This window comes from Cherax quadricarinatus, chromosome 24, assembly GCF_038502225.1.
Source record: "Cherax quadricarinatus isolate ZL_2023a chromosome 24, ASM3850222v1, whole genome shotgun sequence".
Classification (NCBI taxonomy): Eukaryota; Metazoa; Arthropoda; class Malacostraca; order Decapoda; family Parastacidae; genus Cherax; species Cherax quadricarinatus.
This window is the reverse complement of record NC_091315.1, coordinates 18,060,624-18,080,283: the sequence shown is the minus strand read 5'-3', so window position 1 is coordinate 18,080,283 and position 19,660 is coordinate 18,060,624. Positions and strand designations below refer to the sequence as shown.

Genomic DNA, 19,660 nt, shown 5'->3' with positions numbered 1-19,660 from the left:
TATTTTTTTTATTATAATAATAATTACTTCACAATACAAATACTCTTACATTGTGTGCAAGTTGTACAAGCTAGTTCAGAATAAACAAACAGCAACACACCATTTTTAGAGTGAATAATAATAATATTATTATTATTATTATTATTCTTTCAACGTACCAGCCGTATCCCACTGAGGTGGGGTGGCCCAAAAGAAAAAACTGAAGTTTCTCCTTTTAAATTTAGTAATATATACAGGAGAAGGGGTTACTAGCCCCTTGCTCCCGGCATTTTAGTCGCCTCTTACAACACGCATGGCTTACAGAGGAAGAATTCTGTTCCACTTCCCCATGGAGATAAGAGGAAATAAACAAGAACAAGAATTAGAAAGAAAATAGAAGAAAACCCAGAGGGGTGTGTATATATATGCTTGTACATGTATGTGTAGTGTGACCTAAGTGTAAGTAGAAGTAGCAAGACTTACCTGTAATCTTGCATATTTATGAGACAGACAAAAGACACCAGCAGTCCTACCATCATGTAAAACGATTACAGGCTTTCGTTTTACACTCACTTGGCAGGACGGTAGTACCTCCCTGGGCGGTTGCTGTCTACCAACCTACTACCTACATTATTATTATTATAAAAAACACTAAACCCACAAGGGTCGTGAATTGCTATATATAGAGTAAAGGCATACAAAAAGAATATTTTTCTACAGTTATCCCCCAGTTTGACTAGAGAAAACGTAATTCTTCCGACAATACCTACACAGCTGCTTGGTAAACAAATCTCATATTTTCGTCAATTTTTATTCTGTGAGTGTATGTATCATGTTTATATGCTATATAATGGGTTTCATATATAATTTTGAGGAAAATATCATAGATGGATTAATGAAAATGCCTATATTGATGTAAAATAAGACATTTAGTGTGCCAAAGAGTGGTTATTATTACATAGTATGTATTGGCCTCATGAGTAGAGAGAGACTTAGCGATTTTAATGTGTACCTGCACACCAGCACAGTGTGTAAGTATATTTAAGTACAGGTACACTTAAGTATAATTATCAGAGTACAGTGGACCCTCAACCAGCGATATTAATCCGTTCCTGAGAGCTCATCATTAATCGAAATAATCGTTAGTCAAGTTAATTTTCCCCATGGGATGGGAGGAGGGGAGTCTGCATAACAGAGTTTGAATAAAATTTCAAAATAAAAAGCAAGAGTGTGGAATCCAAATTGCAAATTTCTGACCATTAGTTTCTTGTGCTCAATCGATATAAAAAATAGAGTTTAGAAGGGTCAAAGAATCCCTTTCCATTAGCACTTGAGGTAGCAAGTCTTTTTCTGGGGTTACTTCCCTTGTTCTTTTAATGCCACTAGGACCAGCTTCAGAGTCACTGGACTTCTGTCGCACAACATATCTGTCCATAGATACCTGTACCTCTCGTTCCTTTATGACTTTCCTAAAATGGTTCACAACATTGTCAGTGTACAGGTTGCCAACACGGCTTGCAGTAGCTGTGTCAGGGTGATTCTCATCAAAAATGGTTTGCACTTCAAGCCACTTTGCACATATTTCCTTAATCTTAGAAGTAGGCAACTTCTTCAATTTCTCTATCCCCTCCTCCGAAGCAGTTTCCTCAGGTCTGCCCTCTTGCTGTTCAAGATGATCTAGCAGCTCATCAGTGGTTAGTTCTTCATTGTCCTCCTCCACCAGCTCTTCCACATCCTCCCCACTAACCTCCAACCCCAAGGACTTCCCCAATGCCACAATGGATTCCTCAACTGGCATAGGATTTTCAGGGTTAGCCTCAAACCCTTCAAAACCCCTTTTGTCTACACATTCTGGCCACAGTTTTTTCCAAGCAGAGTTCAAGGTCCTCTTAGTCACTTCCTCCCAAGCCTTACCTATAATGCTTACACAATTGAGGATGGTAAAATGATCTTTCCAAAACTCTCTTAGAGTGAGTTGAGTTTCTAAGGTCACTACAAAGCACCTTTCAAACATAGCTTTTGTGTACAGTTTCTTGAAGTTGGAAATGACCTGCTGGTCCATGGGCTGCAGGAGAGGAGTGGTATTAGGAGGCAAAAACTTCACCTTAATGAAGCTCATGTCCCTAGAAAGTCGCTCTGCCAAGTCTGAAGGATGAGCAGGAGCATTGTCTAATACCAGGAGGCACTTAAGGTCTAATTTCTTTTCAATTAGGTAATTTTTCACATTGGGGGCAAATGCATGGTGTAACCTGTCATAGAAAAAGTCCCTAGTGACCCATGCCTTACTGTTTGCCCTCCACAGCACACACAAATTAGCCTTGACGACATTGTTTTTCCTGAACACTCTGGGAGTTTCAGAGTGATACACCAATAAAGGCTTCACTTTGCAATCACCACTAGCATTGGCACACATCAACAGAGTAAGCCTGTCTTTCATAGGCTTATGTCCTGGGAGTGCCTTTTCCTCCTGAGTAATGTACGTCCTACTTGGCATTTTCTTCCAAAACAGGCCTGTTTCGTCACAATTAAACACTTGTTCAGGTTTCAGTCCTTCACTGTCTATGTACTTGAATTTCTGCACATACTTTTCAGCCGCTTTGTGGTCCAAACTGGCAGCCTCACCATGCCTTATCACACTATGAATGCCACTACGCTTCTTAAATCTCTCAAACCAACCTTTGCTGGCTTTAAATTCACTCACATCACTAGTTGCTGGCATTTTTTTAATTAAATCGTCATGCAGCTTCCTAGCCTTTTCACATATGATCGCTTGAGAGATGCTATCTCCTGCTATCTGTTTCTCGTTTATCCACACCAATAAGAGTCTCTCAACATCTTCTACTGCTTGCGATCTCAGTTTCGAAAACATAGTTGCACCTTCGGCAAGAACAGCTTCCTTGATTGCCATTTTCTTGCCCACAATAGTAGCGATGGTTGATTGGGGTTTATTATACAACCTGACCAGCTCAGAGACACGCACTCCACTTTCATACTTAGCAATGATCTCTTTCTTCATCTCCATAGTAATTCTCACCCTTTTTGCTGTAGGGTTGGCACTAGAAGCTTTCTTGGGGCCCATGGTGACTTAATTTGCAGGTGCAATCACTACAAAGGCTGTGATATGAAATGTTCTAGATGTATGTTTGGAAGTGGCCGCGGTGGCTGGCTTGTAAACACTGGCACCCACGGGACAAGTGAGGCGCGCTCATGCCAAAGTGGATGCGTCTTGTATGGAACGAATAGCGCTGGTTGGGTTTTTAAGCGCTAGTCGAGGCAAAATTTTTGCGTTAAAATGTATCGCTAGTCAGATTTATCGTTAATCGATGCCATCGCTGGTTGAGGGTCCACTGTACATATAAAATATGCAGTAACTTTAAAACACTTGAAATTTTGGAAAGTTTCCTGACATAATAGATGAGGTCACGGAAAATGTAGACAAACCGGGTGGGGGGTGCCGTATTTGAAAGACCGCTTGCTGTATAGCAAATTTTGGTCATAATTTGACATTGCCATATTAGCGGAACGCTGAAAGGCAAAACGCCGTAAAGCGGGGCCTTACTGTACAAGCATATATATACACACCCCTCTGGGTTTTCTTCTATTTTCTTTCTAGTTCTTGTTTTTGTTTATTTCCTCTTACCTCCATGGGGAAGGAAGTGGAACAGAATTCTTCCTCCTTAAGCCATGCGTGTTGTAAGAGGCAACTAAAATGCCGGGAGCAAGGGGCTAGTAACCCTTTCTCCTGTATATACAGTGGTCCCTCGCTTTTCGTAGTTCTCGGCAATCGTAAATTTCGCCAATCATAGGGGTATTTTCGTATAAACATGGACTCGCTTTTCATAGGTTGACTCGCTAATAGTAGTTCGTCCGGGACGCGTACGCACGGTGTGAGCCGGGGCGGCCTCCCTACCCAGCCAGTCTGGCATTGTTTACCAGTGAGTGAAGGTCCCCTCAAGTCCTCCTACGAAATATTTCATAATATTCCACTCATTTTAGTGCTTGCAATTACTAAATAAGCTACCATGGCTCCAAAGAAAGCTCTTAGTGCCAAGCCTGTGGTAAAGAAGGTGAGAAATATGTACAGTGACAAAGTCTTGGGCCATTTTAGGGAAGTGTTAAAGAGACGCCAGAAACAGAGCTCTCTCCACAGTTACTTTGTGAGACAGGACTAGAGTGACTCTCAAGGTGGTCCTAGTGGCATTAAGAAACAGAGAAGAGAAGCAATTGGTACCTGAGGTGTTGCTGGAAGGGGATTCCCCTTCCAAACTGTAAACAGTCCAATCTCTCTCCTCCTCCAGTCTCCCATACACTAAGAAGAATCTCCAATAAAGGTAAGTGTTATGCTGTTAATGTTTCATTCATCATTTCCCATTGTATTGTTTATGCACTATATGTATATTTCATGTAAAAAAAATTTTTGTTTTAATACTTCTGGGTGTCAGGAACAGATTAATTGTATTTACATTATTTCTTATGGGGAAAATTGATTCGCAAATCGTAAATTTCGTTTACAGTAGCTCCTCCAGGAACGGATTAATTACGAAAAATGAGGGACCACTGTATTACTAAATGTAAAAGGAGAAACTTTCGTTTTTCCTTTTGGGCCACCCCACCTCAGTGGGATATGGCCGGTGTGTTGAAAGAAAGATATATACAGTGGTCCCTCAATAATCATCCGGCCTGAAAGTCGTCCATTTCGGAAATACATAGTCCTGTTATTTCGTCTAAACATTGGCTCACAAATGGTCCGCTAACTCGCTAATAGTCCTTCGTCCGGGACTCGTACTCACGCTCTGAGCCGTCTCGGCCTCCCTTCCCAGCCAGTGTGCCATTGTTTACCAGTGAGCGACGGTCCCCTCACTTGTTCCAGTGAAATATTTCATAATATTCCATTGATTTTAATGCTTACAAGTGCTAAATAAGCTACCATGGCTCCAAAGAAAGCTCCTAGTGCCAAGCCTTTGGTAAAGAAGGTGAGAAATACGATTGAATTTAAGAAAAACATCATTGAACAATATGATAGTGGCGTGCGTGTGGGCGAACTGGCCAGGATGTATAACAAATCCCGTACAACCATATCTTCCATCATAGCCAAGAAAAAGAAAATCAAGGATGCTGTTGTTGCAAAGGGGGTAAATATGCTGACAAAAATGAGATCACCAGTACTCGAAGATGTTGAGAAGTTATTATTGGTGTGGATAAACGAGAAACAATTAGCAGGAGATAGTCTTATGACTTTGCTTATTTGTGAAAAGGCTAGGCAGTTGCATGACGATTTGGTAAAGAAATTGCCTGCAACTAGTGGTGATGTGAGTGAATTTAAGGCCAGCAAAGGCTGGTTTGAGAGATTTAAGAAGCATACTGGCATACACAGTGTGGTAAGGCATGGTGAGGCTGCCAGTTCTGACAACAAAGCGGCTGAAAAATATGTGCATGAATTCAAGGAGTACATAAACAGTGAAGGACTGAAACCTGAACAAGTGTTCAATTGTGATGAAACAGGCCTCTTTTGGAAGAAAATGCCAAAGAGGACCTACATTACTCAGGAAGAAAAGGCACTGCCAGGACACAAGCCTATGAAAGACAGGCTGACGCTAATGTTCTGTGCTAATGTTAGTGGGGATTTCAGAGTGAAGCCGTTACTCATGTACCATTCTGAAAATCCCAGAGTGTTCAAGAAAAACAATGTTATGAAGAGTAAATTGTGTGTGTTTTGGAGATCTAATAGTAAGGCATGGGTCACGAGGGACATTTTCGTTGAGTGGTTCAATGAAGTGTTTGGCCCTAGTGTGAAGAATTACCTCCTGGAAAAGAAATTGGATCTCAAGTGCCTCCTAGTAATGGACAATGCACCTGCTCATCCTCCAAACTTGGATGACCTAATTCTGAAGGAGTTTGGGTTCATCACAGTAAAGTTCTTGCCCCCGAATACCACTCCTCTCCTCCAGCCCATGGACCAGCAAGTCATTTCAAACTTTAAAAAACTCTACACCAAAGCAATGTTTGAAAGGTGCTTGAATGTGACCTCAGACACTCACTTGACCCTACGAGATTTTTGGAAAGAACACTTCAGTATTCTCCATTGCGTAAGCCTTATAGGTAAGGCTTGGGAGGGAGTGACTACCAGGACTTTGAACTCTGCTTGGAGAAAATTGTGGCCAGATTGTGTCCACAAGAGGGATTTTGAAGGGTTTGAGGCAGCCCATGATGAGCCTATGTCAGTTGTGAACTCTATTGTTGCACTGGGGATTTCTATGGGGTTGGATGTGAGTTTGGAGGATGTGGAAGAGTTGGTGGAGGACCACAACGAAGAGCTAACCACTGAAGAGCTGCAAGAGCTTCAGCAGGAAGAGCAACTGATCGCAGCTCAGAATCTTGCTGCAGAGGAGGAGGAAGAGAGATGGAAGAAGGTGCCTTCTTCAGAAATTAAGGAGATTTTTTAAATGTGGGGTTGGATGGAAAGATTTATGGAGAAACATCACCCAGAGAAGGATGTTGCAAGCCATATTGGCAACTTGTACAGTGACAGAGTCTTGGCCCATTTTAGGGAAGTTTTAACCCTTAAACAGTCCAAACGTATATATACGTTCACATGCGTAGCGCCCCAAACGTATATATGCGTTTTCTTTGTCATTCATTCAACATTGCCACGATAAGCCTGAGTCACCTAGACATGAGAGAATGGGTGTGCGCACTCACTGTGCGCCATATTAAAATAATTGGGGACGCCTGGGTACCAGATAATTTTTTCTCTCTCAAAAAATTTGGGGCGCTACGCGAGTGAACGTATATATACGTTTGGACCGTTTAAGGGTTAAAGGAATGCCAGAAACAGAGCTCTCTGGACAGTTTTTTTGCGAGACAGGACTCCAGTGACTCTCAAGGTGGTCCTAGTGGCATTAAGAAGCAGAGAAGAGAAGTAACCCCAGAAAAGCAATTGGTACCCGAGGTGTTGATGGAAGGGGATTCCCCTTCCAAACAGTAAATAATTCAATCTGTCTCCTTCTCCAGTCTTCCATACACAAAGAAGAATTGCCAATAAAGGTAAGTGTTATTCTGTTAATGTTTAATTCATCATGTGCCATTGTATTGTTTTTGTACTGCATCTATATTTCATGTAAAAAATTTTTTTGTTTTAACCCTTTGACTGTTTCCGACGTATAAATACGTCTTACGAGCCAATGTTTCTGACGTATTTATACGCATAAATTCTAGCAGCTTCAAATCAAGCAGGAGAAAGCTGGTAGGCCCACATGTGAGAGAATGGGTCTCCATGGTCAGTGTGCACCATATAAAAAAAATCGGGGAGCCAGTGGTGCATTGTGGGAATGCCATTTCAGTTGTCCTTTTTCAGCATGTCTAGCGGTAAGAAATATGTGATTCCCCAGCAAATCTGGGACTCTTCTCTTCCCAAGTGATGCTCTAACACAGATGGAAGTGTCAGTGAAGATCAATTTCATGATTTGGAGGAGTTTGAGACCAAAAGCAATGGAGGAGGAGGAGGGGAGGAAGAGGAGGAGGAGGAGGAGGAGGGAAGGAAGAGGAGGAGGAGGAGGAGGAGGAGGAGGAGGAGGAGGAGGAGAAGAGGAGGAGGAGGAGGAGGAGGAAGAAGAAGATGTAATAATATTGTTCCCTTGAAGCAAGAAAAAAAAAAGTCCACCCCATGACAGTGACAAGATAAGGGGAGATAACATCTGATAAGAGCTGACTTTGATGAGCTTAAAGGAGGGTAATATTACATGACCATCGCCCTCCCTTTGTTTTTGCTGGTACACAAACATTTCTGTCTGTCTATTTGTCTGTCTGTCAAGCTCCCTGTCTGTCCATCTAGCTCTCTGTCTCAGAGAGAGCCACAAGACTGTCATCACGTTTACTCACATCTTCAAGCAGAGTATAGCACTTTGTCTGGATTTCTTGGGTTATCCTAGGTAATTTACATTATGTATACTTGTATTTATGTGTACCTGTGAGACAGAGATAGGCAGACAGATAGAAAGAGAGACAGATTGAAAGATATAGAATGAGGGAGAAAGATAATTAGATAGAATGGAGGGGAAGCAGCATCTGACCCCATTGTTTTGACAGGAGGTAGGGGGAGTGACTAATGAGACAATATGTCACTTTGACAGCTGCCGACTTCTGACTCAAAACAATTATAAGCCACACACTCGCACACAAGACAAGGAGGAGGAGGAGGAGGAGAAGGAGGAGGATAAGGAGGAGGAGGAGAAGGAGGAGGAGGAGGAGGAGGAGGAGGAGAAGGAGTAGGAGGAGGAGGAGAAGGAGAAGGAGGAGGAGGAGGAGGAGAAGGAGGATGAGAAGGAGGAGGAGAACTAGAAGCAGGAGGAGGAGGAGAAGGAGGAGGAGAAGGAGGAGGAGGAGAAGGAGAAGGAGAAGGAGGAGGAGGAGAAGGAGAAGGAGAAGGAGGAGGAGGAGAAGGAAGATGAGAAGGAGGAGGAGGAGGATGATTGTTTGTTTGTTTTTGTAAACAAGTTTTGTAAACAATATATTGATAATTATGTTTGTGTGCTTATTGTGTTGTATACAACAAGTGTATATATATACATTGCACCTTACTTTGGTCTCATAGGCCACATAAGTTATGTGAAAAAATAAAATAGTGAAAAAAACAAAAAACCTTCAATTACAAGTAAACTAAAGTTTACCGGTTGAGCGGCAGTCGCCGCTGTTGCCATACGCGGCTCATTTTCTGCAAACTTCACAGCTCTATATCTCGGTAAGTACCGATGGCAAAAATTTTTTTTGGACTAAAACACTCAGAAAAATAATCTTAACATTTTCATAAGAAAAAATAATTTTTTTTTTTTTGAATATTTGGCGACATAGAATGACAGTTTCAGAGAGGGGCCTGAAACAGTCAAAGGGTTAATACTTCTTGGGTGTCAGGAACAGATTAATTGCATTTACATTATTTCTTATGGGGAAAATTGATTAGAAAGTCGTCCATTTCGATAATAGTCCCACTTCCAGGAACGGATTAAGGACGATAATTGAGGGACCACTGTATATATATATATATACAGTATTATATATTTATATATATATATAGTATATATATATATATATATATATATATATATTATTTATTTATTTATTTATTTATTTATTTATTTATTTATTTTCAACAAGTCAGCAGTCTCCCACCTAGGCAGGGTGACCCAAAGAGAAAGAAAATCCCCAAAAAGAAAATACTTTCATCATCATTAATCACTTTCACCTCACTCACACATAATCACTGTTTTTGCAGAGGTGCCCAGAATACAACAGCTTAGAAGTATATACGTATAAAAATACACAATATATCTCTAAAAACTGATAATATCCCAAACCCCTCTTTTAAAGTGCAGGCATTGTACTTCCCATTTTCAGGACTCAAGTCTGGTTATATAAAATTACCGGTTTCCCTGAATCCCTTCACTAAATATTACCCTGCTCACACTCCAACAGATTGTCAGGTCCCAAATACCATTTGTCTCCATTCACTCCTATCTAACACACTCACGCATGCTTGCTGGAAGTCCAAACCCCTCGCCCACAACACCACCTTTACCCCCTCCCTCCAACCTTTTCGAGGACGACCCCTACCCCGCCTTCCTTCCCCTACAGATTTATACGCTCTCCATGTCATTCTGCTTTGATCCATTCTCTCTAAATGACCAAACCACCTCAACAACCCCTCTTCAGCCCTCTGACTAATACTTTTATTAACTCCACACCTTCTCCTAATTTCCACACTCAGAGTTTTCTGCACAATATTTACACCACACATTGCTCTTAGGACTGTCTCACCATAATGATAAATTTATTACATATCCCAGTAGATCCCAGATATGTTTTTTTCTCATTTTACACATTTTATTTATCAATGACTTCCAACCATATGTTGCACATTTCGCCACTGATAATACTGTCGGTGCTGCCTGGATTACTACTGTACACAGCACATAGGTTCCCTTTTGTTAAAGGATATTGTCTTGCCATGATGCTTAATTTGTTACTAAATAAACACCTTAATAGGCTAAAAATACAAAGAGGATGTCATTCTTACCAACAACCCCTGGATGATCATCCCTTAATGACTTAGGTGAGCCACAGAGAATTCTTCTATGGGTTGGCCATCACTAATCCGGCATCATCGGGACTTGTAGGATGCCAGAGTAGTGATTTTGCCGGATTACGGAGTGGTTAGGTTAGTGTATACACTTAACCCAACAGTAATACGTATGAATTGATTGGTGATTTCACCTACTTTATACACCCTATTTTCGGCCCAGTACATTGTTCCAGTCCACCAAACTCATAGTATTTCGCTAATATTCCTTCTATTCTGTCAATAGAGGACAAGAAACCACCCATTTACCTATTTGAATTACCTAATAAAGTGGTCAGAAATCAGTAATTTGGCCAATTTCACAAAAATTTCATGAGATGCCATTTTCAAAACGGTCCAGAATAATGCAGACATTCCTGGCACTAAAATAACATTTTCTCTGTTCATTAGTCATGTCTCCAGGGCCTTCTTATATTATTCTTACTTTCCACTTTGAATTTTTATTCACACAAAACAATAGAAGATTTACTGTTATGCACACTACTGCATTATTGTAATAATTGTATAAATAATGTCAACCCATTCATGACTATATTTTAGACCAGCCAGTAGGACTTGTATTGGACAGTTACATTTGTTTACTCTTGAACATTGTTACGTTGGTTTGTCCCTTATTACTTTGATAGTAAGGTTCTCACTACATGTTCTAGTGTGGGGTAGCTTTTACTTAATGGTCTTATTTGTCTAGGGGTAATACTTACATCATGGCTGATCATCCTGAGTGTCTCTGATACCCTTTCACCAGCCCTCTTCACAGGTTATGTAAACTACTACTATAAAAATATAACTGTATTCTCAATAGATATGTACAGAATATACAATTACAGCCTCACATTTTCAAAACAACGATCTACACACTGCATAGCTCAATTTCAAGACATACAGTGTTTTGACCCCCCCTGGTTGGTGGCCAACTTAAATTATAAAAACTCACCCCTGAACACATTTTTTTGAAGGTCATTCCAGTAGTATGTTCAAGTGCCAGTACTGACCGAATTTTTTCCCATAAGGAATATTGTGAAGTAGATTAGTCCATTTCAGACCCCCAAACATACACGTACAAACGCACTTACATAAATACACTTACATAATTGGTCGCATTTGGAGGTGATCGTTAAGCGGGGGTCCACTGTACTTTCCAAAGTGAAACCAATCAAAATCATATTTATTTCTGTAATATATCTTCCATTCTATCAACTGACACCAAAAAAAAGGAGAATACAACCATTAAAGCCGTATGAAAATACTCCGCAAAGTTGCTTTTTTACACCAAAAACACTGTCGCAGTTTTTCCTCATTATGCACTGTGTGCTACACAATTTTTTTTTTATATACTGCACACATACCACACAGATCTGTTATCTCATATGTAGGCCCAAATTTACCGGTCACAGCTTATCTGAGCTGAGCTGAGCTTATGGTGACCAACAGTGGCTTCAAAGCCACCTTATATTTTATGGACAGTGTTCAATGTATGTGCTTTACACAATGAGAAGCATTTCTTTTATTCATTGGAACCATGGCTAGGGCTTAAAGTGAGCGGGTTATAACAATAAATGGAGTAAAAGAAATAGGAATGACTTGTGTAGCAATTAGCACCACCAAACAGTAGTGGCAGGTTGGTGTGGTGACCCCGGAAATTTGAAATTCTGCTAGCCCAAATTAGTGCCAGATTACTGATTGCCAGATTAGTGATGGCCGACCTGTACCATGAATAGAGATTTTCACTGTTTTTTCAGTGCCTATCATTCAGTGGAATCAGAGTGCTGGGATAATCAGGGAGAGCATAAATATTTAATAACAGGTTTATCCTATACAGTAATAACTTGTCTTTAAGATACTTAGTTCTTCACAGTTAACCCTTTGACTGTCGAGGTCGTATATATACGTCTTACGAGGTACAGTGTTTGACGTATATATACTCATAAATTCTAGCGGCTTCAAATCAAGCAGGAGAAAGCTGGTAGGCCCACATTTGAGAGAATGGGTCTGTGTGGTCAGTGTGCACCATATAAAAAAAATCTTGGAGCATGCAGTGCATAATGAGAAAAAAAAAACTCCGACCGTTTTTTTAATTAAAATGCCGACTTTGTGGTCTACTTTCGTATAGTATTTATGGTTGTATTCTCGTTTTCTTGGTCTCAATTGATAGAATGGAAAACATACTATAGAAATAGAGGTGATTTTGATTGATTTTACTATAAAAAGAACCTGGAAATGGAGCTCAAAATAGAGGAAATGTTTGATTTTTGCCGATGTTCAAAAGTAAACAAATGATGTCATTATCCAATAAATGTCAAACTAGCCATTCTAATATGCAGTCATGAATGGGTTGATGTTATTTATACAATTATTACAGTATTGCAGTAATTTGCATAACAGTAAATCTTCTATTTTTTGTTTGAATAAAAATTCAAAATAGAAAGCAAGAGTAATATCAGAGGGGCTTGGAGACATGACTGATGAACAAAGAAAATGTTATTTTAGAGCCAGGAATGTCTGCATTGTTCATTCTGGACCGTATTTTGAAATTGTCATTTTTTTAATTTTCATGAAATTGGCCAAATTGCACATTTCTGACAAAGTTATTGGGTAGTTGAAATCAGTAAATGGGCAGTTTCTTGTACTCAAACGATAGATAAAATGGAGTTCTAAAGAAATAGCTATGAGTTTGGTCGACTGGAACAATGTAATTAGCCGAAAATAGGGGTCAAAGTGGGCGAAATCGCCGATTTGTAAATATCGCCAAGGTCGCTAACTTTGTGAGAGCATAATTCCGTCAGTTTTCCATCAAATTTTGTGTTTTTGGTGTCATTACAATCGGGAAAAGATTCTCTATCATTTCATAAGATTTTTTTTTTTTGCGACACCAGGAGACACTTCAGGATTGGGGGTTGTGACAGTCAAGGGGTTAACCCATAAAATACTAATGGAAATTAACCCCTTGACTGTAGCAACCCCAAATCCTGAGGTGTCTCCTGGTGTCGAAAAATTTAAAAAAAAAAAAAATTATTTTTTCTTATGAAATTATAAGAGAATCTTTTCCAAATTGTAATGACACCAAATGAATGAAATTTGATTGAAAACTGACAGAATTACGCTCTCGCAAAGTTAGCGACCTTGGCGATATTTATGAATCAGCGATTTCGCCCAATTTGAGCCCTATTTTCGGCTAATTCCATTGTTCCAGTCGACCAAACTAATAGCTATTTCTTTAGAACTCCATTTTTTCTATCAATTGAGTACAAGAAACTGCCCATTTACTGATTTCAACTACCCAATAACGTGGTCAGAAGTTTGCAATTTGGCGAATTTCATGAAAATTAAAAAATATGACTATTTCAAAATAGGATCGAGAATGAACAATGTAGACATTCCTGGCTCTAAAATAACATTTTCTTTGTTCATCAGTCACGTTTCCAGGCCATTCTGATATTACTCTTGCTTTCTATTTTGAATTTTTATTCAAACAAAAAATAGAAGATTTACTGTTATGCAGACTACTGCAATATTGTAATAATTGTATAAATAATGTCAACCCATTCATGACTGCATATTAGAATGGCTACTTGGACATTTATTGGAAAATGACATCATTTGTTTACTTTTGAACATCGGCAAAAATCAAACATTTCCCGTACTTTGAGCTCCATTTCAAGGTTCTTTTCATAGTAAAATCAATCAAAATCACCTCTATTTCTATAACATGTTTTCCATTCTATCAAATGAGACCAATAAAAGGAGAATACAACCATAAATACTATACAAAAATAGACCACAAATTTGGCATTTTAATTAAAAAAAAAACGGTCAGAGTTTTTTTTTTCTCATTATGCACTGCGTGCTGTAGGATTTTTTACATGGTGCACACTGACCACACAGACCCATTCTCTCACATGTGGGCCTACCAGCTTTCTCCTGCTTGATTTGAAGCCGCTAGAATTTGAGTATATATACGTGAAAAACGGTGGCTCGTAAGACGTATACACCTACCATCCGACTTACGACCTGCTCGACATACGTCCACTCGACTTACGACCGTGCATCTGGCAGCTGGGCTGGGCCGGCTGATGCACACCACTGTACAATATTTGACAATACTCGCGGCGCCAATGCGTCATGCAGGCAGCATCAGTTTGAGTAACCCTGTCCTATCAGCAGCATCATACTGTATTAGCTGGACAGTAAATTTCACCATGGCCCCTAAAATGAAGTCTGTGGCAAGAAAGGCTCTTACTCTCGAACTCTCTATTTGTTTTCACTGTTGCACATAAACCTGTTTGTATCTGTCTGCCTATATATCTGTGTATCTCTGTGTCTGTTTATCTGTCTACCTGTGTGTCTGTCTTTCTGTCTACCTGTGTGTCTGTCTTTCTGTCTACCTGTGTATCTGTCTACTTGTGTGTCTTTATGTCTACCTGTGTGTCTTTCTGTCTACCTGTGTGTTTGTCTGTGTGTCTGTCTACCTGTGTGTCTCTGTCTACCTGTGTGTCTGTCTGTCTACCTGTGTCTATCTTTCTGTCTGCTTGTCTGTCTCAGAGCCGCTCATTAAGAGTGTAATTGGTCTTGAAGATGCCATATTAATAATGATAATAACAATAATAATCACTGAGGTGCATTAAATGTGTATAAAATGTTGATATAGACATTTTGCTTAATCCATCTATGATTTCTTTTTCAAAATTATATAATAAACATGCTACATAACATATAAACATATAAATTAACAAATATGAGATGTTTTTCTGGTCGGCTTGACAGAGTGAACAGGAATCATTCGTGTCCGGGCTGGTAACAACAACAACGTTTGTTTACATAACTCGCCAGCCTTCTACACACTCATTCGTTTATTCATTTAATCTTGTTTACTCGCCTCTCACTCTACATTAAGACTACAGATATTTTAAGGTAAGTAATGAGTGGACACGATTATTATATTATAGTTTAATAATAATATTATTATTAATATTAGTACATATGTAGTATTGTAATAATAATTATTATTATTATTATTATTATTAATTTAGGGCACTGGAGCACAGATCCACTGTATAGCACTTTGTCTGGATTATTTGGGTTATCCTAGGTAATTTATACTATGTATGATAACTTTACTTATGTGTACCTGTGAGAGAGAGAGAGAGAGAGCCACATTCAGTCAGCCAATCACCCATCCGGCCAGGCAGCCAGCTACGTATTACACGTGTTACAGATTTGTTTCTCTTTACTTAGGGTATAGGTTATACTACATTCTGGCAGGATGACACTACCAGTGGTATTCTCCCATACCAGTGTCAACAATACATGAAGATAACAGTAACATATGATACTGTATGCGATGTAAAATTTACAATACAGTTCACTACCATGTATACATTATATACAGTAAATAAATAATTAAAATATAACAATAGAAGTAAATTATGGTAAAAAAAAATGAAATAATGATTGTACATTACATTACAGTACTATGTAGGTAGTTTATATAGGAAAAGTTTGACATTATGCCCTACCCAGTATGTCGGCAATTTTCAAAGGTTCGACTTGCATCCATTTTGACTTGCGACCGGTTGGTCGGTACCAAACTTGGTCGTAAGTCGGATGGTAGGTGTATATACGACTAAAAAAGTCAAAGGGTTAAAGAATGTCAGTCACTTGCAATCCTCTGTGGGGTGCATTATGAATTAGGTGCATAAATTCATGTACCAGCAGTTATATGACTTGGCTCTTATTCTAGATGTTGTTTTTATGGAATTAAGAAAACTCCAGCGATGTGGCAGAAGCTTCAAGGGGTCATTTTTCCTTAGGTTTTCCAGGGACTTCATCTGTTTTCGACTCTTCAGGTTCAGATTTTACTGGACATTTCTTAATGATGAGCCTGATAATATACCTTTCAAAACTTCTTGAACTTGTCTGGTACATAGAAATCACTCAGATGTCTGTCTATGGTGACTGGATCAGAAGAGGTACAAATCGTGCTGCAACGCTGGTATACTTTGCGTTTGCTTTCCTATTGCTGCTCTTCAGTCAGATGTAGTCAGATGGTATTTTACATAGTGGAAAACTGCAGTAGTCTTCCCTATTCAGAAACCTGGTACATCAGAGTATGACCTCTTTCATAATTGACCAATTGATTTTGTTAGCTCTGTTTGCAAATTTCTGGATAAACAGAGGAATTTATTGCATTTTTACTTTGTTTATTCATTTGCTAAATGCCAACTTATGATGGCTGTGGAAGTAGCACTCTCACAACTGCAGTGTAGTCACACATGGTCATCTCATTGTGAGGCATCCAGCACCTTTGAGAATTATCAGGTCATAATTGTCAGTTCAGCCTCATTGTATTACTATTTCTGGTTCACAGTTACCATGCTAATTTCATTATGATGTGAAAATTTATTTTATAGGTTTTATTCTTTTAGATCGATATAAAGAAATTAGCATAACATTAGAATAGAGTTTAATCATTCATGACAGCTGCTGTGTGTGACTATTCGATTACAGTACCTATATTGTTGAAATTTATATCCTTATTTTTGCAGTACACCATTCCTGCACGAGCTGTATGCTATATCCTACATGTGGGTAGCAACAATTGGATTCCTTGTAACTCTCCTAGTGGGTTTGGTAGTCAGTCGAGCCACAGGAGGAAATGATATGTTAGAACCTGACTTGTATGCCCCTTGGGTATGTCCCCAGAGAACTAGTGCAACAGCAGAGAGTTGTGAAGAAAAGGTAAGAAAAGTAGTTTGTTTATCTTTTGTTGGATTGAAATATATGGATAGACAATAGAAAGGATCCCTAACTTACAAATACATGCCCTTTTTTAACTTGCAAACGAGTTTGTGTAGAAAACAAGAGTTTACTTTAAGGTTTATTTTAAAGTAATGTGTGTACTGTATATGCATTATTTTAGGCCTAGCTTTATTGCTCACTTAATTTATGATAGTGTAAACATGTTATCAGGCTGTTATATGCATTTGAAAGTGAAAAACGGCAATTTTCGTTTTACAGCAGTAACCCAGAACCTGTATGAGCAGGACTCGCTTGTATTATTTATAGGCAGGGTATAAAAGAGTGAGAGGAGTATGCATGTTCTTTAGTATCTTTTATGCTGATTCCTATTTCTCATTTTCCCATTTTTATCAGCAGTATTGTATGTGATATACATTTTACTCATTTTAGCAATAATATTTTTGAAGTGTATTGAGCTTAGTCGAGTTGTCATGGCTTAGGCTTGGTTACAAGTACTTCTGGCAGTTTGGGAGAGAGAGATGATCAGACCCAATACAAATTATGTGGTCAGGCATATGGTTACTCTTGAACACTGTGTGTTTAAATGTCCACTTATTGAGGAATATAGGTATAGGCAGTATAATAACCTATGTAACATGTCAAGACATCTTATTAATGAAAATAAGATACCAGATATACTAAGCAAATTTCCTAAATTTGCTTGCAACAGATAAGTGAACTGTAGATATAAATCCAAATGTACACCTGTTTTGTGTATCCATATGCTCTTGTGCTACCGTCCACAGGATGGATATGGAGTGCACAGTAAACTAGCCACTTCAATGGCATAATCTAAAAATCAGATATATCTACTCCATAAAGCCAAGGTCACGTGTAGTTGAAAAGAACAAATTGGTGTATGTGGTTTGGAGAAGGTAAGGAAGAAAATATGAGTAGAGTGAAACGATATGCAGCCTCTCCTCACTTAACACCGGAGTTTCATTCCTAAGATCACATTGGTAAACGAATTTGCTGCTGAGTGAGGAGCAAACTATAATGGTAGTGGGTTTGTATCAACCATCTTTGATATTGTTTTAATGTCACCTTTGCACCATTTATAACATTTCTAATATATTCTTAAATGCTTATACAGTAATGTACTGTATGTTGTAATCAACAGAATAGAGGAAATCTGCTCTAATATACATTATTTAGGTATGTATACTGGTCAGAGAGCCTGTCATAAGTCCGAGGCATTGGTAAACGAGTACGACGCTAAGTGAGGAGAGGCTGTAGTAAGTGGAGTGAGAGGGTGAGGAAGGGTGAGAGGATGAACTAATTGGAGTGAGAAGATGGGTTCATTGAATGGGAAGGATGGAGTGAGTGAATAAGAAGGATGGTATGATCAAATGAGAAGGATACTGAGTGAATGGTAGGGATGGTATGAGTGAAGCCAGAGTGAAGTGAGAGCATCTCTATTTGTAAGATGAAAGTGAATTGAAAAAAACTGTGGAAGCCATTGTTAGTCAAAGACCCTTACAGGTAAATTAAAACTATGCAGGTTCTTTTTGCTTTATGCCATGTACTTTAAAGTATTTATTGAATGAATCATATCGTCACATAAAACTATTTATACTTTTTTCATTTTTTCCACAGCCTGACCTTATGAACAATGCAGAATTTGAACCAGTCTCTTCCTCAACCAAACTAAATCCTGCAGCTGGGGAGGTGACCCATTTTTAATACGATTTGATATCAAAAGCTCGTGACTGTTTTTGTAACCCTTTGACTTGTAAATGAAGGAAAGGCTTTGGTTCAGTCCCATGCAGATGAAGATAAGTTGGAAAGTTTAAATCTTGTTGTCCCTGTTTATCTAATTATAAATAGGTTACTGGGTGTAGCTAATTGTTGTGAGCCATATCCTGGGATGATATGTGGTGTAATTTAGATAGAACTGGGCTTTGATTTTTAGAATTAACAGTATAAAAAAAAAGTGAAAGATAAGGTAAAGAAGTGGAAGTGATTATGATCTAGTAGAATATACAGTACTGCATTATATGCAAGAATCATGAACAAGCAACACAGAATGCAAAACAACTCCACCTGTGGTTGTTTTGGATAAGACTGCATGTACAAGAAAAAGTAATGTTAAAGATGGAAGAGAGAGAAAGATCATTGTCTTAAAGAGCTTTGAGGTTATATAATTAATTTATTCATGTACACAGTGCAATTTAGATTTATAAATTATAGTGCAGTGCAATATGTCCCAGCATTTATCAACACATGGATAGTTTTCAAATTTACACACTGAATAAAGAAGTGTAAAACTGTTTATTGAACTTGAACCAGTGTTATTTTTTTTTAACCCATTTCTGTTGATGTTTATTGTAAGTGTGTTTAATAAAATCTGGTGACATGTCACTGCTGGTAGTGCCTACTGTCACTTTTTATCAAATTTTTTTTTTTATTATCACACTGGCCGATTCCCACCAAGGCAGGGTGGCCCGAAAAAGAAAAACTTTCACCATCATTCACTCCATCACTGTCATTTTATCAAATTATTCTTCTTAATTGCAATATTTTTTTTTTTTTTTTTTTTTTTTTCAACAAGTCGGCCGTCTCCCACCGAGGCAGGGTGACCCAAAAAAGAAAGAAAATCCCCAAAAAGAAAATACTTTCATCATCATTCAACACTTTCACCACACTCGCACATTATCACTGTTTTTGCAGAGGTGCTCAGAATACAACAGTCTAGAAGCATACACATATAAAGATACACAACATATCCCTCCAAACTGCCAATATCCCAAACCC

At 38.7% G+C, this 19,660-nt stretch overlaps 1 protein-coding gene across 1 annotated transcript in view; it reads left to right on the top strand.

Annotated features, from left to right (window-relative positions):
• Positions 1 to 19,301, top strand: part of LOC128690730 (putative sodium-dependent multivitamin transporter) — a gene marked incomplete at its 5' end in the record, with an annotated part of 68,460 nt that extends 49,159 nt beyond the window's left edge. The window contains 2 exon segments of the mRNA XM_070088224.1: positions 16,654 to 16,846; positions 18,503 to 19,301. Coding sequence (XP_069944325.1) covers positions 16,654 to 16,846; positions 18,503 to 18,589 — 280 coding nt within the window.
• Positions 19,302 to 19,660: the final 359 nt, after the last annotated feature.